Source organism: Camelus dromedarius, chromosome 12 (genome assembly GCF_036321535.1).
Source record: "Camelus dromedarius isolate mCamDro1 chromosome 12, mCamDro1.pat, whole genome shotgun sequence".
Lineage (NCBI taxonomy): Eukaryota > Metazoa > Chordata > Mammalia > Artiodactyla > Camelidae > Camelus > Camelus dromedarius.
This window is the reverse complement of record NC_087447.1, coordinates 63087096-63114385: the sequence shown is the minus strand read 5'-3', so window position 1 is coordinate 63114385 and position 27290 is coordinate 63087096. Positions and strand designations below refer to the sequence as shown.

The following is a 27290-nucleotide window of genomic DNA, read 5'->3' as shown; positions in this document are numbered from 1 at the left end:
CATATTGATTTCGAGACACAACCTAATTTAAACAATATTAAAAGACAGAAACAGTGTGTCTTAGTATGTCACCCTCAGAGATACCTCAAACGCAGGCCCCAGTCCACCTTGTCTCTGGCCCTTGAAGCCATTCCTACGTAATCAGGAACCGCACACTCCCCCAGTTTAAAAGGTTAGCCCTCGACACCTCAAATGCATCTATAATGACTGTCCTGGATTCTGTATTTTTCACACCTTGTTTCCCATACAACCTCATTTATAGGTAATTTTGAACTTTTGACTCCATTCGTCTGGTCCTTTGAATTTGTATCTTTGTATCTGATGTTCCTGTGGTTTGAAACTCTGTTCCCTTTTACTGGTCATTATTCTTACAGTTAATTCATTCATTCCAAAAATGCTGACAGCACACTTCCCAGTGTCAGGCACTGTGCTGGTCCCTGGGGCAGGACGGGGGGAAGACAAACACTGCTCAACAGAGCTGGGGCCAAAGAACCCATTGGCCTACAGTGTTACTGGATGACCTTCTGAACGTACCTACTGCCACTGGTACTTGTACCACCACTTTCCTTGCGTCTATTTTTGCATTTATTTTTCCTTTTCTTTTTGCTTTTTGAGTTTAGTTCAAGGAAGGAATAGCTTTTACATTAACTACTGTCCAATGAGACCACTTTTTTCCTGGGGAGAGGACTAATGAGGTCCTCCTGTTTCTATAATCTTCCTTGTTTGTCACTTCTCTGTTTCACGAGGGCTCTGACAAGACGCTCACAGCTATTCCAGGTAGTTCCAAGGTGCCAGACCACCGAGCACCTGGAGCATCAGGTCAGGCTGAGTGTGCCTGTGCCCTGCTGTGCCTGCCTACATTTAGGCATATCATGGCTTTTCTCTCTCCCTTTTTAAAATGTAACTTGTAACTAATACAACTAACCTCTTATAAACATAGTCTTGTAAAATGTATGAGCAAATTTATCTCACACAGAGGTAATTTTTAATCTTTGCCTTAGCTTGGTAGCAGCTTAACATATCTTTCAAAGGAATCTTTCTCTTCCCTTCTTTCCTCCTCCTCTTCCTCCCTCCTTCCCTCTATCCTTTACCTCCCCTTTCTTACTAGTGTCTTTCCCTCCTTTTAAAATCACTCACTAAATTCCTACCATCACTGAAAACTGTGTTAACATTTCAGGTTCTACCTTCAAAGTGTGAAATATTAGAATTTTACCCCAGGTCCACTTCACTGTTTCTTCAGAGATAAGATTCTAGCTTGTTAAATTTGATTACTCTGGAGATGAGTATGTGTGTTTTGTGGGGGACAAAAGCATGATGGAGGGATAATAATGAAGTACAGTCTGGATCATTCAGATCGCACAAGAATCAATCAAATTAAAAAGAATTTTCAATAAGCAAAAATAATACATGACTACAATTTATTAAACTACCAATATATATTGACTTATATTAGAATTTTTTTACAAACAATAATTAAAACTGTATTTAACTCGTAAGAAGCTGGTAAGTAAAGTTGTGATTATCAGTTAATATGTCTCAGAGGGAAAGGATAAAGGTTAAGAAAATTGTACACACAGAAGATTACTGCTTTAAAGGACTATTCTGAATTCAGATGTGAGAAGTTACGCTTTAATGTTCACCTTCCTTGGTTCTTTGAAAATATGACTTTCACAGCATATAAAAAAAATTCACAGATCATGTAGCAGTACCTAGATTTGTAGGAAGGATTTGATAAGAGTCTATGAACAAGATCAATGAGTAAGCTATCAATCACAGAATAAAAAGTAGAGTAAATCATTCAGGAGAGATGAAACCGCAGTTGAAGATGGATGAACATACACATTTTGCTCCCTTCCCAAATCCTATTAAAATAAAACAAAGGAATATTTTTAACCTACAAGGTTAAACCTACAAGGACAGAAAAAAAAGGGAACCTGCAGTGGAGAAAGCCAAGAAGCAACCCACTAGGTATTTCTGGAAGTAGGGAGTGAGCACTGGCAGCCCAACTTATACCCTCTAAGCAGGAGAATTCAAGATCGTGTTCTCTGGAATCTGACCAGCCAGAGACAGAAAGTGACTGACTGGCCTGATGACCAGCCGTGAAGTCCCCTGCCAACAAGCCACGCCCCTGCACACTGGAGCTTCCTGGCAGCTTTCGACTCCACTACTCTTAAATAGGAGCTAGCAGTCGGCAGTCAGAGACATCTGAGGGAAGCAGTTCACACAATTAGGTCAAATATAAACAGAAAGACATTTTTAAAGAAAATTATGCGGAAAGAAGAAAAATTCAAAAAATGTATAATTAAGATATTAGAGGTGTTGGCTCCAGGAAAAACAAAATGTACAGGAAAGAAGAGGTAATCACAGTACCCTATAAGGCTCAGAGGTGAAGAGTATTTATTTATAAAGTCATAACAAGGCAAACAGAATACTGATCCAAACAAAATCATGGTCTACTGGGAGAAGGGAGGAATGGGAAGAGTGTGTGCGTGTGTTGTGGGGGCATGAAAAGTAACTATTGTGGATGCCAACAGATAATGCCCAAAACTGAAAAATCAAAAAGTACCAATATAAGCATGTTATTTTGAGATACAGAGATAAATACCAAAAGAATCAGCAAAAAGAACCAAAAGCAGTTTTGGGGCATAGAAAGCTGGGGCGGGAACAGGAGATTGCTGGGTTTTTGGTAACAGTGATAAAGAATCAAATTACTTTTAAAACTACATACATGTATAACTAAGTAAAGGAAAAATCTAGATGAATGTTCTTTTTCAGTTAGAAAAGATATTTTAAAGAAGAAATCCATCATATGTGCATTTATACAAGGAAAATGACATTCTTCAAAATAACACTCCAGAATTCAGGCATTTTGGGATTCTACGTATATGTTTTCTTGACCTTAGCATTACTCAGTGCACTTGTGGGATTCTTATTTAGAAATGACCTTCAGAGATAAGTTTATCAAACATAAGCTTTAAACATAATCTTAAATATATGAGACATGACACATTGGCTGGTGGTTAAGCTGAGCCCGCGTGGAGCTGCAGCTGCACTGTAGTTAGTGGGCTGATTTCTCTTCTACAGTAGTGGAGGCTTGGGGAGGGTAGAGCTCAGTGGCAGACCATGTGCTTAGCATGCACGAGGCCCTGGGTTCAATCCCCAGTACCTCCATATAAACAAATACCTAATTACCCCCCCAACAAAAAAAAAATAAAATAAAAAATAAATAATAAAGGAGAGTAGTGGAGGCTACTCTAGGAGAAAGGCAGGGTGATGGAGTAGTCGTTGGGGTTTGGAAAGAGGCACAGATTGAAGGGTGTGAAGAAATATACCAGAGCCACGCCCACAGAATGACTGACTATAAAGGAGTTAATATAAGGAGCAAGAGAATTTCAAACACTTCTCATTCATATTTTTAATAAGAGTCAACGGTTTAGTGCATTGATAAATAAAAGCAATTTACTATGTAAAAGGAACAACAAAATAAACATAACAAAAAAGGAGTTCTTGGAGATTAAAACATGGCTGCCAATATTAAAGATCTCAATAGGAGGAATAAAAAAACCAGAATGTAATCACTGCTGAAATGAAAACGAGAAAATGGCTCATTTTCTCTGACCTGATGACCAGACAGTGAAGACCCCTAACCAACAAGCCACGCCCAGGTACACCGGAGGGACCCGTCAACGTCACAGAACTTCCTCCAGAAGAAGAAACTCCTCCAGAAGGTACAGCACAGAGACAGTAATGGACATTATGAGAAAAAAGAAAAATATACAGATGTTCTAGGGCTGAAAATGGAGTTAATGATCAATCATGCCCACATGATGTAGCCTCTATAAAAATCCCCAAAGTGTGGGGTTTTGAGAGCTTCTATGTTGATGAACATGAGGAGGTGCTGGGAGGAGGTGTGCCCCTTCCCACACACCTTGCCCTTGGCATCCTTTCCATCTGATACCCATCTGTATCCTTTAATAAACTACATAAAAGTCAGAGTTCAAAGTTTAAGTGTTTCCCTGAGTTCTGTGAGCTACTCTAACAAATTAATCAAATCCAAGGAGAGGGTCCTTGGAACCTCCCATCTATAGAATTGGTTGGTCAGAAGTACAGGTGACAACCTGGGCTTGCGACTTGGGTCTGAAGAGGGTGGCAGGCAGTCTTTTGGGTCCGAGCTCTCAACCTGCGGGAACTGAGCTACCTCTGGGTAGACAGTGTCAGAAATGAGTTGAACTGCAGGACACCCAGCTGGTGTTCTGGAGAATCGCTTGGTGGAGGGAAAAAAAAAAACCTCCACATGTTTGGTGACCAGAAGTGTCAGAAGTGAAGTGTTCTCGGAGAAGGTAAAGGAGACAGAGGGAGGAAAGACATAGTAGGAAAGAATTGGGTTTTTCCCTACATAGGAAGGAAAAGACTGAATGTTTTCCTTTACAAAAGAGATGAACAAGGCTATTACAGACCAAAGCAAGTTAAAAAGAAAACAGAGATGGCAATATCAATATCAGGCAAAGTACAACTCAGAAACACTCACGCTTGTGAGATACTTTATAAAGCCAAATCATACAATGTGCCAAGAAGATATAATACCCATGTGCCTCAACATACTGAGCAACAGAACACTGAAATACATAAAACAAAAACTGCTCGAAATATAAGAATTGGACAAAAATCAGAATTACAGTAAAGCTCTTTCTTAAAATTTGACAGATCAAATAGACAAAATATAAGGTAATAATGTATTTGAAAAGCATAATTTGAACATAATAATAATAAGTAAAACAGTTTGATTATATATGTATAACCTTTTTAACCTTTTTACTTAACCAAAAGAGAATATACATTTGTTTTCAAATGTCCAAAGACTTTTATAAAAGTTAATCATGTGACAGATCACAAGAATAAACTTAATGAAACTGAATTATCATATAGGTTATATTCTATGACCGTGGATGTAGGGGGATTAGAAAGTAATAATAAAAAGATAATTAAACTCCCCTGGAAGTTACATCTCCTAAATGCCACTTGAGTCAAAAAGGAAATCAAAGTTGAAACAATAGATAATTTAGAAAATGAGAGTGGGAACACTAATCCTACGACCTGCAGCAAAGCTGAGCCCAAGAGGAACTTTAGCTTTAAATGCTTCTGTTATTTTAAGAAACTATGAAGCCCAGAAATCATGGAAATAACTGAACTATATCTTTCAACTCAAAAATCAAAACAAGATAAGTAAAATAAAACATAAAAGGACAAATAAATGAGTAGAAATTCATGAATAACAGAAAACAAAGCAAAATGCAGACATGGTTCTCTTAAAAAGGCCAATAAAAGTAGATCATTTGTTCATTCTGTAATTATTTATGTTCTGGGCACACATTCTAAAAACAAATGAAAAGGACAAACTCACTTAAATATGACCATTTCAAAAACTGGGAGGAATCTGGGATAAATAAAACTCATACCCTGTTATAACCCAGATGTCAGAGAATAGTGATTCACCACATCATAAATGCTCTGTGTAAAAGCTCCTACTGGAGGCCTCTGCACCTTTGTCCCTGCTGTCTGGAACTTTCTTCTCCCAGACTAACCTCTGCTCGAACACTGCCTTACCAGGGATTCCTTGTTTGACCTCCCCATCCACACTCCTCTCACCCTTACCCTGCTTTGTTCTTCTTCATGTTACCATACGGAACATGCTTTTAGCTCCCACTGTCTCTCCCACTAACATATAAAGTCCTTGGAGGAGTGGTCTGTTTTGTTCACTGCTGTCTTAGTGCTTAGACCAATGAATGGCTCATTGTAGACTTCGGATATTTATTAAATGAGGGTTGCTCCACAAAACGTTACTGTGTATGTCGGTGACACAGTTTGATAAGAACATAACAAATCGCTCACAAACGAGATTTTATTATCTTCATGATCTAGATATTACTCAGTAGTGCTTGGGACAGAGGCAAAGCCAACCTGGCTCTCCACGCTTTGGAGACCACGGTCAACAAGGTCTGGTCCCATGTCTGTTGTGGTGAGTGGTGGGTTCCTCATGGAAACCTCTCACTCTGAAATTCTCATTCACTCTGGCTTGTAATTATGTTGTACCGAACAATCTCTATGGTCCCCCCCACTAAATTCTCAGTTCTTTAAGGTCTGTTTCTTAATGGTCTTTGTGTGAGTCATAGAGCTTAGTGCCGTGCCTGGCATACGTTCAGTACGCCACAATTTTCCCCAAATGAATGCATGAAGAGAAACAGCAGTCTCCTTGGCCTCAGATTTGTAAGAGTGAAGTGATATCAGGTACCCACCCTGAGGTTCAAGATCGTCAATCTGCATCTTAACCCTTAGTGCCATCGTCACACCTGGGACCTGACATCTGCTCAATCCAGAATCCCACCCTGGCTCTGTTACACATACTAGGCATAGGCAGGCTGCTCCTCACATCTTTTTGCCATCCATTTCCAAAGTAGCAAAGAATGCTGGGTTTAGAGCTAGACATCTGAACTCAAATGCTACCTCCTCCACTAACCAGTTGTATATTCTGGGGCAAGTTCCTGCTTTATTTCTCTCTCTTTCTGCCTTTCTGAACTCAGTATGACAGAAGCTGTCCACCAACATCCATTCTTCTTTTTATTACAGTACCTCTAAGCTTTAGCTGGGCATATGGCTGCCCAGTTAGAAACCACATTTCTCAGCCTTCCTTGCAGCTAGCTCTTGCCCTGCGGCTAAGTTCTGGCTAATGGGCTATGAACAGAAGCAAAGCTTGTCATTCCCAGGTCATACTCCTAAGAGGAATAGTCTTACTCTCTCATCCCGCCCCTCCCCCTTCCCTCTGGCAGGAGCACAGTCCTGATGGTGGGAGTTGAAGCAATCACTTTGGGACCAGAGTGGAAACCATGTAGTGAGGATGGCAGAGCTGCCCTACCAGCCCTGGTCTGCTCATCTCTGGACTTGCGCATGAAACAGAAATACACTTTAATCTTATTAAACCCCTGTACTGGGGAGTCTCTTGGTTACAAGAACTTAGACTATACTGTAACTAATATGTTCAATTTTCTTAGTTGTAAAGTGAAAATGACACCTAGCAGGCTGTTGGGAGGAGGCGTATGCAGTAGGACTTTAAAAGTTATTATTATCCAGACTTGCACAGCTTCCCTTTAGCCTGATGTCAAAAGTCACGGTCTGAGCAGAGTAACTGCAAGTGAGATACCGGGAGTGGTTGCACTTGCACCAAAGTCAGTCACAGTCAACATTAGGCACTACAGTACCACTTCTTCCCAGAGTCCTCCCCTGCCTTCTCCACTCCCCCTCACTCCCCACCCTCCGCTGTCCCAAGCTTGGGGTCAGCCAGTGGCCGGCTGGCTAATGAAACAGTAGGAAGAGAAACCTTTGTGGTGCTGGTAGCAGGAAAGGGGCAGGGAAACAGATATTTGTTAAAAAAAAAATTAATCTCTTACAATGGCAAATGCTATACAAATTCTATTCCCCATCACTTCCTGAAACTTTTGGTAAAATATCCAGTTCCTGTTGCTGTTTTGAGGCTATGTTTAAGTTTCAGCCTCAAGGGCAAGTCTGGAAGGATGCTTGGGCACTTGGTGCAGAGAAAAGAAGCAAGCTGGCCAGCAGCTCCTGCACTGTGGAAACACAAGAGCACATGAGGCCTATACGGGCATCCATGACCCTAAATTATGGGGAAAACTCACTGAAAAGTTGGAAAATGGTGATTGCAAGTGCAGATCCATAGTCAAAATTGGAAAGACTCAAAAATACAGATCCTTAAAGGTATCGGAATTTTCCCTCAATCTCATCACAAATAATTGGTATATCCTTCTGTTATTAATTTAAAATTCACACATCATCAGGAATTTTGGCACAGTAAAGTACCAACTTATTAAAAAGAAATTTCTTAACACTTACCCCATTGTATTATTGTTCTCCATGTCAAGAAACTGCTGCATCTGGTTTGTATTTCTTGATTTTCAATCTGTGAGGGAGAAAAATGATCTAGATTCCTAAAATGCTTACATGTGTTAACCTACAAAACAAGAAAATTTTGCTACTGGCAAACCATGGTATTACAAGAATTTTTCTGAGTGTAGTAGTTCTTGGTTCCACAAAATGTAGAAACTTGCACAATTTTGGGGGGTGTGTGTTCTATCATGCATTTATGACCTTGGCTTAGTGATAAGTTGAAATAGGTGGTACCGACTGAAATGAACAGTCATTCACTATCTACTGAGCAACAGCTTGGTGCCAGGTACTTTGCAAAGTGCTCAGTACATGAGATAAGTAAAAGAATTCCTACTCCAGAGGAGTTCCAGTTAAATATTCTCAAGCTTTCCTTCCCTGTGGATCCCCTTGAACTCGGCCTTTATTTGAACGAACTTTCTTTGACTCTATCTGGGTTTGGTTAGAATATACCATGAGATTTAGGACAAAAAAGCTAAGAATTGCTTAAAAATAGAAATCTGATAATTCCTCAGTGGCTCTGTGGGCACCTGCTCACTCTTTCGACAAAATCGGGATGTTAGTACTTGCTTAAAGTAAAAAAAATGATTTTCCCAGCAACAAAATTTTAATTAAAAAATAATCTATGAGGACAAATGGACAAGTATTGAAAAGGACTAAAACGCCTCTGAATTACTGAATAAAAGTCAATTAAATAGCATTCAAGACAGCAGAAAGAGGAGGAAGACTCGCGGGCTTAGGTCACTCTCAAATCCAAGGGATTTAAGAGCTCTGGAATTGCGTGTGGAGCAGAAGGGCGAGGGGCTGGAACCGGGAACGAAAACTTGAGCAGAACGGCAGATGAACACGTTTTGTAGGTTCTCAAATCCCTCAGTTTAACACCAGGGAAACTGAGGCACAGGCGAGCCAGCTGACTTGCCCAAGGCCACACAACTAGAACTAGACCTTCTAATTTAGGGAGAATCGCTCCTCTGGATTCTGCAAGGTCCGTAGGGGCCTCTCTCCACCCTCCGCGCGCCCCGCGCCCCGGGCCCCCCGCCGACCCCGCGCGGGGTCCAGGGCCAGCCTCCGCGGACCAGCAGGTGTGTTGGGGTCCCCTCCCCTCTCGGGCACACCCGGCTGAAGGGCGAGGGAGAGGCCCAGGGCGGGGCGGCTCCGGGGAGGCCGGGGCGGATTACCTGCGCTGCGCCGCGCTATCCCGAGAGGTCTGAGGCCCCGGGAGTAGGAACGCCGGGGTCACCGCCAGCCTGGCCCGCCCCGAGGGGCCCCGCCACCCGCCGCCGCCGCGCTCCCGCCGCCAGGGCCCGCCCGCCGCGCGGCCTCCGAGGCGGTTACGGCCTCTCCCTCCCCGCCCGCGGCCGGCCGTCGCGCCGCCGCCGGTTGCCACGGAGACGCGGCGGAACTCGCCGCCGCCGGGGTCGGGTGGGGGATGGGCGGGGCGGGGCGGGGCGGGGCGGCCTCGAGAGGCTTCCCAGGTCCTCACCGTCCCGCTGTTGTGCGCCTAGTGTCTGCTCACTAGACCGAGGGTTCCCCAAGACCACATTCGGGGTCCTCTCCTTGTGGCTCCCACTGCCTTGCAAAGTGTCCGGGGATTGATGTGAGTATTTGTCGAATGAATGAATGAGCGAAATAACGCCAGAACCAAGTGTAGCTGCGGAGAGGGTTCTGAATGCAATTTTCTTAAATCATTTTGGCCTTTCTCCCCTCTTACCCACGTTTGAAACATAAAAAGAAATAGGGTAGAGAGAGCTGCCTTTCTATTCACCAAAGTGTCTTCTGCTGGGAAGAGATGGATTTTTTTTTTTTAACTGCATTGCTACTCTGGTCGGTATAACAGCAGCGAGATACCTGTCGTTCCCACTCAGCGCATTGAGAACACCCGTAGAACAACTCTGTGAGTTAGACGGAGCAGACAGGATTGCCTCCCTTTCACGAAGAAGGAACTAGCTCATAAGAAGAGGAACGTGGACGGAACTCAGAGAGACTGATTCCAAATTCTATTTTTCACGAAATTCCAAGAATAATTGATGACAAGCTCTGTCTTACGTCCCTATTTTAAAGAAATGATTGGAAAGAATATATACGTATATACTTGTAGTACACACCCACATATACACATTTTTTTCTTCTTACTGAGTGATATTTTTAAGCACTCGAGTTTTGTGTTTGGAAAATATTCCAGCATCTATTTTAGGGACAGAATTCCTTCCCAATACATTCAGTCGATTAATTCTTAAAAATCTTTTATTTGCACTCCACTTTCATAACGTTAACATTAATTTGCTACTTTAATATGGCTATCAATTTAATATCCCAATCCCTCCATCCAAATTCCACCTGAATTTCAAAAAACCATTCGCTGTTTCTTGACAAATGAGTTTCATAGATGAATTGTGTAAATTAACTTAGTACTAGTTCTAAGTGTTTCATAGCTCTCATGATTGCCAAGAGTGATCATTTTATCTTAACTTGAGACTTCCATTATTCTGTAAACCTCATAGTCTCTATTCTTTTCTAAAACTGAATGGATCAATGTATTTATTCTGACCCAAGTAAGAGGAAAATGGAACTAGGAATGAAATTTAATGGAGTTTCAGGATGCCCAATATCACTCACAACATGTAACTCTTTACCATCGGTAAGTACTTTAACGTTCGTTATTTCCTTATAGGCTCAAATGTACCACGTGACACAGTGTAACAGGTGTTAGTATAGCTCCTTTCAGCAGATTAGGAACCTAAGGCTTAGAGAGAATAAAAAACTTGTCCTAGAGGATACATCTAGTTCAAGTGCAACTAAGATAAGAGCTAGATCGTCTTACTCCAAATCCAGTGTTCCTCAAACTCTGTTCAAAAATTAAGGTGAGTAGGTTTCTTTAGCGGACAGAATCTCACATAGGTAATAGTAGATGTATTTAAAGCCATATTTTCATGAGAAAGAATGGATGTGAGTGGGGCTTGCAAAGCATGAGTATGTGGGAATTTACATACTGTGACAGATTTTAAGAAAATTTCAATATAGAATAGAAATACCCCATTTAATTTAATACAAATAAAGGTTTTCATTCAGGATGAGATTTAAGGCTTAAAGTGCAAGGAGCCCCACCACCACTGCCTTTCTGTTACTCCTCGCCATCAGGAAAGAACTACAAAGACTTGAATTGAAATGTAACTGTTATTAGATCTTTTCAGGTGAAATCATTTTGAAAGGAATGAGGAGAGGAACGAGAATGATCTGTGGAAGAAAAGCTAAGGGACCAATTATATAGAATAAATAATAATCAGTCATGCACTGAACCTTAAAAATTGAAAACCCTTCATTATCAAAACAGTTTTCATGCCAATATTTATCATAGTAGTACAGAAAACAAATATACAACTTCAATATATAACAAGGTTATATAAATTAGCTTGATGTCTATCTTTTTATCAACAAGGGAAATATTTATTTTTGTATCATTTTCAAAAGAAGTTTCAAAAATTACATGTTACAATAAAAAGCTATGACTACCTTATGCATGGAAAGTATTTTAGAAAAAAAATTTAAATAATACTACAAATAATGAAATTACCATAGAATTGGAAGAAATCATTAAGGGGACGTAGTCCAGCCCTTGATTTTACACAAAGAAACTCAGACCCAAAGAATTATAATGATTTAACTAGTTTCATTTCTAGTTAATGAAAAAAATAGAGATTAGAACCCAGGTTTTTTTTTCCCCTTATTGTAACATGCTACTGCTCTAAGTGGAAACAACTTTAAGGAGTTTTAAAGAGAAAATAACCATTCAGGAAGAAGAGATTCAGTCTTCAGAACCAAGGCCACCCTAGAGACAGCACTGCCCAATAGAAATATAAAGCACACCACCACCGTGCAATTTAAAATATTCTAGTAGTCAAATTTAAAATTAAAAACAAACAGGTGAAGTTAATTTTAATAATATATTTATTTAACCCAGTATATACAAAACATTATTTCAACATATAGTCAGTACGAAAAAATTGAGATATTTTATATTCTTTTTTTTTCCATAATAAGTCTTCGAAATCTGGTGTGTAGGTTATTTATTTTTTACATTTTTTTATTGAGTTATAGTCATTTTACAATGTTGTGTCAAATTCCAGTGTAGAGCACAATTTTTCAGTTATACATGAACATACATATATTCATTGTCACATTTTTTTTTCACTGTGAGCTACCACAAGATCTTGTATATATTTCTCTGTGCTATACAGTATAATCTTGTTTATCTATTCTGCACATTGCCTGTCAGTATCTACCAATTTTGAATTCCCAGTCTGTCTCTTCCCACCCCCAGCCCCCTTGGCAACCACAAGTTTGTATTCTATGTCTTTGAGTCTTTTTCTGTTTTGTATTTATTTATATATATATATATATATATATATATATATATATATATATATATATTTTTTTTTTTTTAGATTCCACATATGAGCGATCTCATATGGTATTTTTCTGGTATGTAGGTTATACTTCCAGCACAGTCAGCTCATAGAGCCATATTCAAGTGCCCAATAGCCACACGTGTCTGGTGGCTACCATACTGAACAGCACAGCCCTAGAATAAGGGTGCCTGGAACTGAAGCCCTTCATTAAGTGTGAAGTGTCATGCAGAGAGAGAGATTCTAAATAATTTGGGTCTGATTTGAAAGAGGTTATGAAAGCCTCTTCCCTCAAAACCCTCATTAACCTTGTCTGGGTTGCAAGAGGGATTGGACGTCTGAGGAAAAACGCACGCCTGGTCCCCTTAGCCAGCCGAGTAAGGCTTTTCACTGAACCATGGCTCATAGTCCTGTTAATTCTCCTAGTCAGGGCAGCTTTCCCAAAGAAAATTCAGACTTGATGGGAGGGCCTTACCTCTGAGCCTTCGCTGGCCAGGGGCCCAGGTGCCACAGAAGCAAGTTCTCCTGGTGGGAATCAGGAACACCACGTCTCATTTTAGCTTCAGAAAACAAAACCCAATTCTTTGCAAAATAGCTATCATGATTTTCTTCCCTATACTTTTCCTTCTTAGAGATCCTTAGTGTTTTGGTTCTGTGGTTTTGAAAATGTCTTCCTCTCTCGGATATTAAGAGGAACCAAAGACTTTGTACAGTCTTGAGCTAAAGTTATCTGGGTGGAATAGATTATTTCCTGGAGTCAGGCATGGCAGGGTTAACGCGGAAGTGAAAGGTTCCCAATGGGGAAAACAAATGTGGGACCAAGCATCAGCTCTTTCCAAGAGCTCATCTCTGTTAAAACCTTTCAGGTCCTGAGTTAATATGATAGTCAGAAGTTATTGGGTCAAAATCTAGGAAAAGGCAAGAGAATCCAGAGAAGTTAGCCCAGGGCTCAATGCTGCTTTTGCTTGGAAGGCATTTGATGCTCTGGAAGGAATAACCGCAAAACTAAGCAGCAGTTCTGGTAGTCCCGTGAAGCAAAGGGGCCAAAAAACAAAGCTTGGGCTCGCCTCCGATAAGGAGTCAATGACACCCTCTGCTTTTAAGCTGGAACCCCAAAGAGCTTTGCCTTCAGGAAGACGGTGAAGTGGAAATAAGTCAGTTCTCTCACCAATTTGCAGCCCAGCTTTGGATCACCTAAGTAATTCAGGACAATCTCAACCTTTGATCATGGATGAGGACTGGTTCATTAGAATTAAGACACCTGGAAGAAACAAGCAAAAATTTTCTCTGGTGAAGAATAAAATCATTCTAGGCCTCAAATTCTTCCTAAGAATAATTTGTCAAATACAACGATAAGAACACACTCAAATATAATCTAGGACCAGAAAACAAGACACCATCAGGGAAAACCAGTAGAAAGTACAAGCCACAGAAACAGAACCACAGAAGCTTTAGATACGGGAATCAGACAAAGATTATAAAAATACGGATAATATATTTAAAGGAATAAAAGAAAAGATTGAAAATATCTGTTATTTTGTTGTTATTTAATTTTATTGAAGTGACTTCTATGAACTGAGAATTGCTTTCTGTGCATCTGTGTGTGTCATGTTTCCTGGTTATCCTATAAACAGTGGTTAATGTGCAGCTGGTTGAATAAAACTGAGATAGAGATACAGGAAGAAGTACTTCAAACAAATTTTAATGAATAAGCATTCTGTCATCACCCTGAGAGACCACAGCACCTGTTTTAGAGAGATACCAGTGTTTTATCCATTTTAGTGTCACCCTTCAGTGATCATGTGGAACAAAACACAGGTTGAAGAAAAATGACTCTCAGGACCGTCATTTCTTAGGTTTGTGTTGCAAGACTACTCATCGCATTGCCACCATTATGCCTCTTTTTGTTCCCGGTATAAAGCATGTTAGCGTGGTCACTGTTGCCACTGAATGTGAGTTGTTATGCCTATAATAAAACGCTATTCCAAGAGGTATCCGAGTTCAGCATTGAGGCAATGGGAGTTTGCCACATTCGACAGGAAAAGAAAGAAAACCAAAGCATTTTTCTCTTTTCTTTTCCTTGGACTAAAATTATGAAACCTCTTAGATATGTTTCAGAAAAGGGAGCAGAGAAATATATATACCATGAAATCTAGTTCTTAGTGTCCTCACGCAGTGCTTACCACCACCTACTCGTACTCCACAGTGCTTGATTCTACAGAAGGCTTGCTAGAAAACAAATTTTGACAATTTAGGGAGTGATCGTCTATAAATTTACATCATTTTGCTGGAACATTTTGGGATGTCACCTGAAAAGTATACTCACCTTCAGTCTATGGTAACCTCAACATCCAGAAACCCAAATTATCTCTGAGAGTTCGCCAGTTGCTTTGTACAGAAGGCATTCACTTCATTATCATGGTGTTGTGTTGAAATTCATTATGCAATCCTATCTCTGAACTCACTGGAATAATTATCTCCGCTTGACATATCTCTTTAGATGGTAGGGACTGAGGATCATTGTGAAAAGAGACCACGTTTTCTTTTTTTCTCTTTTCATTGTGAAACGTTCCAATTGCATCTCTCACTTTAACTGGGCCTGAGTCACTTACCCACTGATGGCTGAATTAAGTTTGTTAACAATGAAGGAAAGGAAAATGCTCATTCTTCTGCAAAAACAATCAATAGCAGTAAGCAGTGCCCTCCAGGCAGGAAAAAATATAATTTCAATGTTCATCATTTAAAATTGTAGAATTTAACATTGTACATCAACTATACTTCAGTAAAAAATAAAAATAAAACTCTGGAATTCTTTGCTTGAACCCTCGTTTTTCTTTGAACATAACAACATGACAGTACAACTATACAAATGATTTATTTCTGAGAAAATCAGCTGAGCATTATAGAAAGAATATGAGCTTCGAATTCAGACAGACAAGAGCCTGAATCCCAATTGTATCATTTAGTAGCTATATGATTGTGGCTAATTTATTTAATCTCCTTGAATATTCGTTTCCTCAGTTCTATGGTGGGAAATAACAATTGTTACAGGGCTGTAATAAATATTAAATTAGGTCAGTGATGTATGTATATAATGTACTTGTCATGCAGTAAGTACCCAAGAATGGTTGGAATTAGCATCATCATATTGTTGTTACTATCATTATAGTTATTTGTTATATAACTAATCTGCTATGGTTAAAATATTCAGAGAGAAAAAGTGTATGGCCACTTTTAGAAACAAATTAACCTGAACAAGTTATAAAATGAAGATCTTAGAGAACACCTGGATGATAATTAAATATTGATAAAGGGTAAAGGAAAGATAATTAAATTAATTGGTTGCTAAGATATTTTTTTTCCAATTAAAAGCCAATCCCATGGAGTTAAATGAAGACTTTCTGCACATCTGCATTGCATTTCCTAGTCTATCATTCATCCATTTGAAAACAGCACATTTATGTAATGTGAACTATATGGCAAGCAGTGTGGAAGAGCAAGGGGTAGGAGCATGCAAAGAAAATTTCATCTGAAATAAGCGAGGTGATTTTTTAAAATCATAAACATACAAAAACATGCTTATCTTCACCAAGAGTTAAAGAATACAAACTAACAAAAATATCAGATAAGACTGAGAAAAATTAGAAAGACAGACAACATTTAAAATTAGCAAAGATATAGAGGCACTCTCATCGACTGTTTGGGAGAGAATAGACTGTTACAATTTTGGAGGGGAGGCAATTTCTACCTAAATTTAATATGTGCAAGCCATAAATTCCGATTTTAAGAATTTATCCCACAGAAATAATATCTTGAGGACATAAACACAGATGTACAAAGAGGTTTTGTTGCAATACTGCTGATAATCGTGAAAAAGGAAGGGGGAGAACAACAGGATAGCATCTGCCTATATTCATTATGTATTATTGCTGGATAACATCCTCAAAATTAGCAGTTGAAAACAACAAATATCTATTATCTCACATTTCTTTAAGGGTTATGAATTTGGTTTTGGCTTAGCTGGTGGGGGTGGTTCTGGTTCAGCGTCTCTCATGAATTTATAGCCAAGATGTTGGCCAGGACTGCAGTCTTTGAAAGCTTGACTGGGACTGGAAGATCTGCTTCCAAGATGGCTCACGCACATGTCTGTTGGCAGAGGCCCTCAGTCCCTTTCTGTCTGGACCACATGAACCTTTCCAAGTTGCTGCTTGAGCATCCTCATGACATGGCAGCTGTCTTCTCCCAGAGACATGATCTAAGAGAGAGCAAGAAGGATGCTGTAATGACATTTATGACCTATTCTTGGAAGTCACACATTATCATTTCTATAATATTTTATTCATTAGCACCAAGTCACCAAGTCCAGTCTAAGCCCAAGGGAAAGTTAATTAGGCTTCTTTCTTTCTTTCTTTCTTTCTTTCTTTCTTTCTTTCTTTCTTTCTTTCTTTCTTTCTTTCTTTCTTTCTTTTTTTGGAGCGAAGGGTGTTGAATGATTTGTGGACATATATTAAAACTATTCCAATTTGTCCTCTGGCCACAGATTAAAATTACGTTCACATACAAAATATATTCATCCCCTTCCAACACCCTCCCCACCAACCCCAAGTTTCATCCATGTAAGCATCAGTCCAGAAACATGTCAACTTAATCAGATCCAGGTGAGGCTGAGGCTTCTCAGGAGTCATTCCTTAAGTGTAACTCCTTGAGTATGGTTCCTTAGGTCTCAAGCCCTGTGAGCTAAAGAGACAAGTTCTATCTATGTATGTATCGATGTGTCTGTCTGTCTGCCTATCTATCTATCTATCTATCTATCTATCTATCTATCTATCTATCTATCCATCCATCCATCTATCTATACACACACACATGAGGGAATAACTTGTATACATACAGGTCAGGCACAGGATAACCACTCTAGACATTTTTGTTCAAAAAGATTTAAAAAATGGGAGACCCAAAGCCATCACTGTTCTATAGCAATTCTGAAATCTACTTGGCCACATGTAAGAAGTTTCTTGATTCAAACTCAGTTCTACTCCTCCCCAGGAATGAGTGTCCATGGCTCGGCTTCACCCTCTGCATTCCTGGTTCCCTTTTCTGATTCATTCTTTCTTTTCCCTCAAAGTTGGCCTAGTTTGGAGCTGTGTAGTTTTCTGAGCAAAATTTTGGCATTCCAAATGCCTCCTTTCATTGTGTCCTATCTCTGTCTCCTTCAGCCTAAGCTGGTGGTATTTCTGTAATTATAATTCTTCTTACAAACTTTGGGGGTCTCCTATGAATCTTATCAGGATTCACTTCATTAGACAAAACCCACACTCAAAAATCTCTTCAAGGTAAATTCTCCCCTACCTTGGGCTTCTGCTGAACTATGGCAGGATAATAGCCTTAAGCGTCCTCAAAACTCTGTTGTTTGAACAGTTCCTGGGGGTACCATCTTAGATCTTTCTGAGGTCATAAGCAAGGCATTTTATAGGTACACTCTTAGCCTCATCTCTAAACCATGTCACTCTTAGCCTCATCTCTAAACCATGTTTTCTTGGCAGTGGCCTGGAATGGATTATTGCTGGAAAGCCATTTGTTAATTTTAGCTTGGATGCCATCTGGAAAGGCTGGGAATTTTAAAACCATCCAGTTCTGGCTTCTTCATGTTCAACAATCCTTCCATTGGTTTCTCTCTTTCCTCTCACAGTTTATTATAAACAGCAAGAAGAAACCGGGTGGCACCTTCAGCACTTCACCTGGAGGTGTCCTTAGCTAGATCACTCAGCTCATTAGGTACATTTTCCTACTTTCCATACGACCACAGGGGACAGCATTCCTAAACTTTCTGCCACTGCATAACATGGATACCCTTTTCTCCAGTTTCCCTAAAGCTTTCCCTCCCTTTCCTTTAAGTCCTTCCCACAGCCTCCCGAAGGTAATCAGGCTTCTCTTAACACTTTCGGACACTCTTCCTCCAAGCCCTTACAGACTTTGGCCACTACCCAGTTCCAAAGCCATTTCCACATTTTTAGATACTTATGATGATAACACCCAACTTCCAGGTATCAAAATCAGCATCAGTTATCTACTGCTATGTAACAAATGACTCCAAAGTATAGCTGATGACACCCATTTATTATATCACAGTTGCTATGGGTCAAGAATCAGGAAGCAACTTCACTCAGTGGTTTTGGCTCAGGGGCTCTCATGAGATTACAGTCAATGTGTCAGTCAGGACTGCACTCACTTAACGGCTTGAATGGGGCTGGAGGACCCCCCTACCAAGATGGGCCACTCAAATGTGTATTGGCAGAGGGCCACAGTTCCTCACTGGCTGTTGGCATGGGACCTATGTTCCTATGTCCACATAGGCCTTTCTTTGGAGCTGCTGTCCTCATGACACAGAACTGGCTTCTCATGCAGTGAGTGATCTGACAGAGAAAGAAAAGAGGAAGCTGCAATGTCTTTTATGATCTTGTCTAGGGAGTCACACACACTGTCACTTCCGGAGAGGGGAATTAGGTTCTAGTTTTTGGAAAGGAATATCAAGAATTAGTAGACTTCCTTTGTTTTATGAATGTATTTCAAAACCACCTCGATACCCATTAAAAATAATGATGTATGTTAAAAAAAAACTAAGTTCAAAAAGTATTGTTGATATATCATTAAGTAAGAAATAATGGAGCAAGTTTTATAATGATATGTATGGCATGATTTTGTATTTTGGGAGAAACAAATCTAACCTTGCATACGTAGGTATAAGCATAAAAATTACTAGATGCCTACAGATTGAAATGTTGATAATGCTTACAGAGGTGTGGTAGGTGGTGGGGAATGAGCCCAATGGGACAGAAGAGGAGTGAGTTGTACATATTATGTCAAAAAACTGAATTATAAATGGTGTTTTTTTACTTCTTTGTGTTTTTCTGTGTTTCCAAACTTGCTAAAATAAACAAGTGTTGCTTATATAATTAGAAGGTAGCAAGTCTGCATAACAGGGAGAAGTTTAATTTTCAGTTGTAAACATTGAAATGAGATCAGAAGAGAACAGAGATGAGGCCTTACGCACTGAAGATCTGATTTGTTGAAAGTGGATAAAAGCAGCCATATAAGTTGTGAAAAACATAATTTCAATTCTATCTATTGAATCACAGGGTAAGTGTGGACAAGATTTTAAGAAAGAATACATACAGACTCATAGACAGGAAACAAACTTATGGTTACCAGGGGGAGAAGGGTGGGAAGGGATTAATTGGGAGTTTGAGATTTGCAGATACTAACGACTATATGTAAAATAGATAAACAACAAGTTTATACTGTACAGCACAGGGAACTATATTCAATATCTTGTAGTAACTTATGGTGAAAAAGAATATGAAGATGAATATACGTATGTTCATATATGACTGAAGCATTATGCTGTACACCAGAAATTGACACAACATTGTAAACTAACTATACTTCGATAAAAATATATTTAAAAAAAGAAGGAACATATACAAGGGATTTCTGACTAACACAGAAATACAGCAGATTCAAATATACCTTCCCTACTGTTCTTTCCTGAAATTCCACTACAATGTCAATAAAGGATGAGATAGACACACCCTACACCACACCACACAACACCACACCACACCACATCACACACACACACATTGAGGGAGAAGAAGAGAGGTGATAGAGATGGAGAGAAAACAGGAGAAAGAGAGAGGGATTTAATGAGAAAGAGAATGAGAGAGAGAAGGGGGAGAGAGAAAGGGAAGGGGACAGGAGGAGAGAGAACACGAAAGAAGACAGGTGTAATTCTTGCAGCTGGAAAGCTAACGGGTGAGTGGTGACTGACTTCGTAGACCAGGGGAAGCTGAAATCTAAGTCTACAAGGGCCAAAGCTAAGAAGTATGTCAACTCATGTGAGAGATTTTCAAAAAGAAACCTCTGGAATTGAATCCACCAAGTTCATCAAAATGTAAAGGAATAGGTAGAGAGCAAAACAAGAGTGTTGGTTGAACAGCTACACAAGGTGCACCCAGACCCTTTCCTCTGTACCACTCCCCAGCTGGGTAACTGCCTCTTCCTGAATATGGAAAAAAATTAGAGATTTACTCTCTGGAAATGTCAAAACAGAAGCCTCTGGACTTAGGGCATTTATTTGGCAAAGAGAAGGACAGAGTACTGTACTGAGGAACTGAATGAAAGCCTCTATTCCAAATAACCTCCACCATGGCTCAGCTCTTAGGATGCTGGCAGCTGTATTTATTTATTTTTTTTAACATTTTTTATTGAGTTATAGTCAGTTTACAATGTTGTGTCAAATCCTAGTGTAGAGCACAATTTTTCAGTTATACATGAACATATATATATTCATTGTCACATTTTTTTCACTGTGAGCTACAAGATCTTGTATATATTTCCCTGTGCTATACAGTATAACAGTATAATCTTGTTTATCTATTCTACATTTTGAAATCCCAATCTGTCCCTTCCCACCCTCTGCGCCCTTGGCAACCACAAGTTTGTATTCTTTGTGAGTCTGTTTCTGTTTTGTATTTATTTATTTATTTATTTATTTATTTATTTATTTATTTATTTATTTATTTATTTATAGATTCCACATATGAGCGATCTCATATGGTATTTTTCTTTCTCTGTCTGGCTTACTTCACTTAGAATGAGATTCTCCAGGAACATCCATGTTGCTGCAAATGGCATTATGTTGTTGGTTTTTATGGCTGAAGAGTATTCCATTGTATAAGTATTACCACATCTTCTTTATCCAGTCATCTGTTGATGGACATTTAGGCTGATTCCACATCTTGGCTATTGTAAATAGTGCAGGCAGCTGTATTTAAAGGCAGGAGGTTGGAGGATTCCTCTCTGAGGAAAGTGATCAGCCAAAGAAGAAAATGAGAAAAACAAATTTGACACTTGGGAGACATCTAATGAAATGGCTGTGTTCTACTCAATTATCCTTCAGCGAAGCCTAGTCTTTAATAAGTCCTACTCTCTCTCACAATTTTAAGGCTTCTTTCTGAAATATGAGCCAAAATAAGAATGATGAGAGATTTGGGGGAAACTTTTAACATCAGAGAGACCAAAACAAATAGAAAAAGGTAAAACAGACGAAACAACGTAGGAAGCAGGAAAACAAACAAAAAAATGATAGTTATCTTAAGGGATAATTACATCCCTGTATTACATCCATCACACACACACACACACACACACACACACACACACACACACACACACACACAAATTATAAAAAGAACATTTAGAAAACAAAATAGACCTCTTAGAAAATTTAAAATATGATACAAGAAATTTCAATTCTGGAATAAAGTTTAGAATGCATTAATGATAGGTATATAGAAAGCTATCAAATAAAAAGAGTTAATTAATTCCAGGGAAAACATAACATTATACAAGAAAAGAATATAATAAATTACTCGGCTAAGATAAAAATAATATTCACATAGACTAAATAATACAAACCCAAATCCTCATCTATTAAAAAAATGTGATACAGCTATGCTAATTATCAGAGAAATGCACATCAGAATTACAATGAGATATCACCTCACACCAGTCAGAATGGCCATCATTCAAAAGTCTACAAGCGGTAAATGCTAGAGAGGGTGTGGAGAAAATGGAATCCTCCAGTCCTATTTGTGGGAATGTAATTTGGTGTAGCCACTAGGGAAAATAATCTGGAGATTCCTTAAAGAACTAAAAATAGACTTTTATTACCCAGCAATCTCACTCCTGGGTGTATATCCAGAGAAAACTAATTTGAAAAGATACACGCACTCCAATTTCATAGCAGCGCTATTTACAATAGCCAAGACATGGGAGCAACCTATATGTCTACCAACAGATTATTGGATAAAGAAGTTGTGGTATGCATACACACACACACACACACACACACACACACACACACACACACACACAATGGAATACTACTCAGCCATAAAAAGAATGAAATAATGCCATTTGCAGCAACATGGATAGACCTAAAGATTATCATACTAAGTGAAATAAATCAGATAAAGACGAATATAACATATCACTTATATGTGGAAATCTTTAAAAATGGCACAAATGAACTTATTTACAAAACAGAAGCAGATTCACAGACATAAAAAACAAACTTATAGTTACCAAAGGGGAAAGAAGGAGCAGAGGGATAAATTAGGAATTTGGGATTAGTAGATATAAACCACTCTATAAAAATAGATAAACAACAAGGACCTACTGTATAGCACAGGGAACTATATTCAATAGCTTGTAATAGCCTACAATGAAAAAGAACAAGAAAAAGTATATGTGTATATACATATATATATCTGAATCACTATACTGTATACCAGAAACAAACACAACATTGTAGATCAACTAAACTTCAATAAAAATAGTCTTTAAATGTGATACAGCTAAACGTATGGGTAGATAAAGGAGGCGAAATCTGTGCCGTGTTCAAGAGACTTACGATGTATCTTCAACAGTGGGGAGAGCCTAGAAAATATGTAAAGTACAAAATTAATAAATAGTAGAATAAACTTGTTCATTAGAAAGCTGCAGTAGACATTTGTCATTTCTTTTCAGGCTGTCCAGTGCCTTTGGAACAACATCCTATTATATTTGTGGAATATACTGCCGAGTGAACCCTGCATCCCCAAAATGGCCCCCCAGGTCCTGTTCCAGTGTCCTCTGCAGCTAGCACAGACACCTGTGACCTGGGATCTGCCACCAGACTCACTCACATGAGATTCTGACCTGGAAGTAAGCAACCTGAGGAAGGTGGTCCCACGTGGAAAACATTTGGTTGGTGAGGGCTGTGGCAGGATCCCTCAGCTTTGGAGGTTGAGTTCCAGAGCGGAGTGGGCAGCCATGGGGCAACTGGTGGTAGAATGTGTTTCCTTTTCGGGGCAGTTATTCTTGGAAGCTTAGCGATACCATGAGTTATCTAATATCTGGAGTCAGTCTGATGCTTGCAGGTACATAACAAGTCTCAGAACTACAGAGGCAAATACCAGAAGAATAGCTAAAGAACTTCAAATGGTTGCCTCTGGGAGTGAAAATCAAGGGAAGAGGTTGATCATGAAACTATCGTCTTTCATTATAAGCCTTTGCCTTTCTCTTGGGCTTTCTAACCATGTACATATATAAGTTTGATACAGATTAAAATTGAAAGAAAAGAAAACAAAGAGATAATAAGAACCATCTTCTGGAGAGTATAAAGCACCCCACAATGCTACCACCTCTCCTTTTGTTTTTTGTCTGTGGGAGACATTACTAATTGATAACAGAGCTCATCCCCTTCAGAGCCTGGAAACAGCCTCCGAATCCTTCCCAATATTTATTTCTAGATATACTGGCGTTGGGTCTTCAGTTAAAAACCCTTTGCCCTTTTTGGCTTAAGAGGAAATACTCAACCTCATATAAGGCTGGACTTGCATTTCTGAACTTCAGTGATAGCAGGCTCAGAATATGTTTTATGGTATGCAGAATTAAAACCTACATCCCGGTATATGTAATTCTGACACATATCTTAATTAAAGGATGTAAGTCAACGCTATAGAACTCTATTATTCCAGTGAAATGGCTGCAGTTGAAACAAGTCATTTAGGTTTCTGAACATTCACATGAAGGTGTACTTTGAAGCTTTACGGCACTATGATTAATAGAATTTTATTACCTGAGAGTGTTCAAAGTAGTGTAATCTCTTCACTAGCAGTAATGGCATAGCATATTATAAGAAAATCATGTTCCTTCAAGTCAACATATAGTTAATTCACATTTGGAGATGAGGCTACCGTGACAGCAGGACAATTTAATGAGGTTTGAACACCTTCAGAAAAGGAATTATTAAAAGGAAGAGAACAGAAGTGCTCTGTGATAGAAAAACATAATACCGGAATTGCCCAGGCAATTTTTTACAGTCATTTGCAAGGACTTATTGACACTCTTTTATCATAGTTTTCTTTCTTTCTTTTTTTTTTTTTTCATTTCTATTACTACAGTGGTGGGATTATTTGTTCTATAATGAAAATGAGTTTCTGCATAAGCTTCAGAAAGCACACTGAAATCCATCAGGCACAGTGTCTGTTAAAATCTCCTGGCATCAAAAAAAAAAAATTTTAACTGGATTTATTTTCAAGCTTTTTATGAAATGTAGAGCAACTGAGAACTAATTACAGATCTAATAACCCTCTCTACTATTTCTACAAGTTAGATCACTGCTTTATGTAGAGAGGGCGACATCAAAAAATCACTTCCTAAACAGCACTAGGGTGAACATGAAATTGAATAGAAGGAATGCATTTTTTTCTCTCTGAATCTACCATCTTCATTGTAAAGGCCGAGAAAGAAGCTATGAGATGAAAGTGTGAAATGTGTAGAACAGGAACAGGCGGGCTCCCTCAGGGTTTCCTGACAGAGCCATGGCATCTGTGCTGTTCCTCAAGCTAGAAACCTCTGCACTGTCTTTGATTCTTCCTTCTCCTTCGCTTCTTTTTTTTTTTCTCTTAAATTGAAGTACAGTTGACATAAAATATTGTTAGTTTCAGGTGTACAACACAGTGATTTGGCAATCAAATACATGACAAAATGATCACCACGAAAAGTCTAGTAACCATTTGTTGCATATGAAATTATTACAGTATTATTGACTATATTCCTATATGCTGTGTGTTACACCTTGTGACTCATTTATTTTATAACTAGAAATTTGTACCTCTTAATCTTGTTCACCTATTTTTGCCCAACTCTCTACCCACTCCCTTCTGGCAACCACCTGTTGTTCTTTGCAATTATGCATCCATTTCTGTTTTCTTTTGTTTGTTGATTTGTTTTGCTTTTTAGATTCTACATATAAGTGAAATCATATGATAGCTGTCTTTATCTGACTCATTTCATTTCACTTAGCATAATACCCTCTAGGTACACACATTGTCACAAATGGCAAAGTTTTATTCTTTTTTATGGCTGAATAATATTTCATACTACATCTTCTTTGTCCATTCATCTATCAATGGGCATTTAGGTTGCTTCTATATCTTGGTTCTTGTAAATAATGCTGCAATAATTTTAGGGGTGCAAATATATCTTCAAATTAGTGTTTTATTTTTCTCAGGTAAATACACAGAAGTGGAATTGTTGGATCATGAAGTTATTCTATTTTTAATTTTTTGCAGAACCTCCACAGTGTTTTCCATAGTGGCTACATCAATTTACATCCCACCGACAGTACATGCGGGTTCCCTTTCTCCACATTCTTACCAACACGTCTTATTTGTTGCCTTTTTGATGGTAGCCATCCTAACAGGTGTGAGGCAGTATCTCACTGTGCTTTTGATTTGCATGATTAGTGATGTTGAGCATCTTTTCATGTATCTGTTGACCACCTGTATATCTACTTCGGTAAAATGTCTATTCAGGTCCTCTGCCCTCTTGTTAGATTTTTTAAAAAAAAATATATTGAGTTGTACAACTTCTTCACATATTTTGGATATTAACCTCTTATCAGATATATAATTTTCAAATATCTTCTCCTATTTAATAGGCTGCCTTTTCATTTAATTGATAGCTTTCTTCCCTATGCAAATCTTTTAAATTTGATATAGTCTCATTTAAAAAATTTTTACTTTTGTTTCTGTTGCTTGAGGAGACAGAACCCCAAAATTTTTGCTAATAACAAATGTCAAAATTTGTACTTCCTTTGTTTTCTTCTAAGAGTTTTATGGTCTCAAGTATTACGTTTAAGCCTTTAATCTATTATGAATTTATTTTTTGATGTGGTGTGGCAAAGTGGTCCAGTTTAGTCCTTTTGCGAGTAACCATCCAGTTTTATCAACGTTATTTTTTAAAAAATCTTTCTTTTCCCCATTGGATGTTCTTGCCTCCGTTGTTTTAGATTAATTGAGCATGTGAATGTGGGTTTATTTTGAGGCTCTCTATTCTGTTCCATTGGTCTATGGTCTGTTTTTCCCCTAGTACCATACAGTTTTGATTACTGTAGCTCAGTAGTATAGTTTGAAATCAGGGCATGTGATACCTCCAGCTTTGTTCTTCTTTTTCAATATTGCTTTGGGTTTTTTGGGTCTCTCATGGTTCTGTACAAATTTTAGAATTATTTGTTCGAGTTCTATGAAAAATGTCATTGATATTTTGATAGGGATTGCATTAACTCTGTAGGTTACCTTGGGTAGTATGGACATTTAAACAATACTAATTCTTCCAGTCCATGAGCACAATATATCTTTTCATTTATCTGTGTCATCTTCAATTTCTTTCATCATCTTGTAGTTTTCAGTGTACAGGTCTCTCACCTCCTTTGTTAAATTTATTCCTAGATATTTTATTCTTTTTGATGCAATGGTAAATGGGATTGTTTCCTTAATTTCTCTTTCCAATATTATCATTACTAGTGTATAGAAATGCTACAGATTTCTGTATATTAATTTTATATCCTGCAGCCTTACTGAATTCATTTATTAGTTCTAATAGTTTTCTAGTGAAGTCTATAGGGTTTTCAACAGTCTGCAAACAGTGACAGTTTTACTTCTTTCTTTCCAATTTAGATGCCTTTTCTTTCTTTTTCTTCTCTGAGTGCAATGGCGAGGACTTCCAATACTATGTTGGATAACAGTGACAAGAGTGCGCATCCTTGTCTTGTTTCTGGTCTTAGAGAAAATGCTTTCGGATTTTCACTGTTATGTATGATGTTAGCTGTGGATCTGTCATATATGGCCTTTTATACGTTGAGATGTATTCCCTCTTTACCCGCTTTGTTGAGAGGATTAAAAAATGAAACAATAAACTCCCTAAAGGCATAAAGTGGCTCATATGTGTTTTTAGTTGTTTATTTGCTTTTGGACAATGTATAAAAAAGAATAGTATGCTTTTTTGGTAAGGAAACCTAACTTGGTTGGCAAGGATATGGGGTGG

At 38.6% G+C, this 27290-nt stretch overlaps 1 protein-coding gene and 2 long non-coding RNA genes across 8 annotated transcripts in view; all 3 read right to left on the bottom strand.

The window, feature by feature from the left end:
- Positions 1 to 9221, bottom strand: part of DEUP1 (deuterosome assembly protein 1) — an 89951-nt gene extending 80730 nt beyond the window's left edge. For all 6 annotated transcript variants that reach the window (XM_064492807.1, XM_064492809.1, XM_031460544.2 and 3 more), the window contains exons 1-2: positions 9132 to 9221; positions 7903 to 7969 (exon numbers count right to left, since the gene is read on the bottom strand). In XM_064492807.1, the coding sequence (XP_064348877.1) occupies positions 7903 to 7943 (41 nt within the window). In that variant the 5' untranslated portion in view covers positions 7944 to 7969; positions 9132 to 9221. The remainder of the gene's footprint in view (positions 1 to 7902; positions 7970 to 9131) is intronic.
- A 3214-nt stretch (positions 9222 to 12435) lies between these two features.
- Positions 12436 to 15580, bottom strand: LOC135322601 (uncharacterized). The gene is made up of 3 exons (XR_010383255.1): positions 14683 to 15580; positions 14501 to 14585; positions 12436 to 13617 (listed from the first exon to the last, which is right to left on the bottom strand). It is a non-coding gene; the product is annotated as an uncharacterized LOC135322601 (long non-coding RNA).
- A 67-nt stretch (positions 15581 to 15647) lies between these two features.
- Positions 15648 to 27290, bottom strand: part of LOC105100557 (uncharacterized) — an 81608-nt gene continuing 69965 nt past the window's right edge. Inside the window, exons 7-10 of the long non-coding RNA XR_010383470.1 lie at positions 22831 to 22856; positions 22597 to 22636; positions 21000 to 21180; positions 15648 to 16611 (exon numbers count right to left, since the gene is read on the bottom strand). This is a non-coding gene — a long non-coding RNA (uncharacterized LOC105100557). The remainder of the gene's footprint in view (positions 16612 to 20999; positions 21181 to 22596; positions 22637 to 22830; positions 22857 to 27290) is intronic.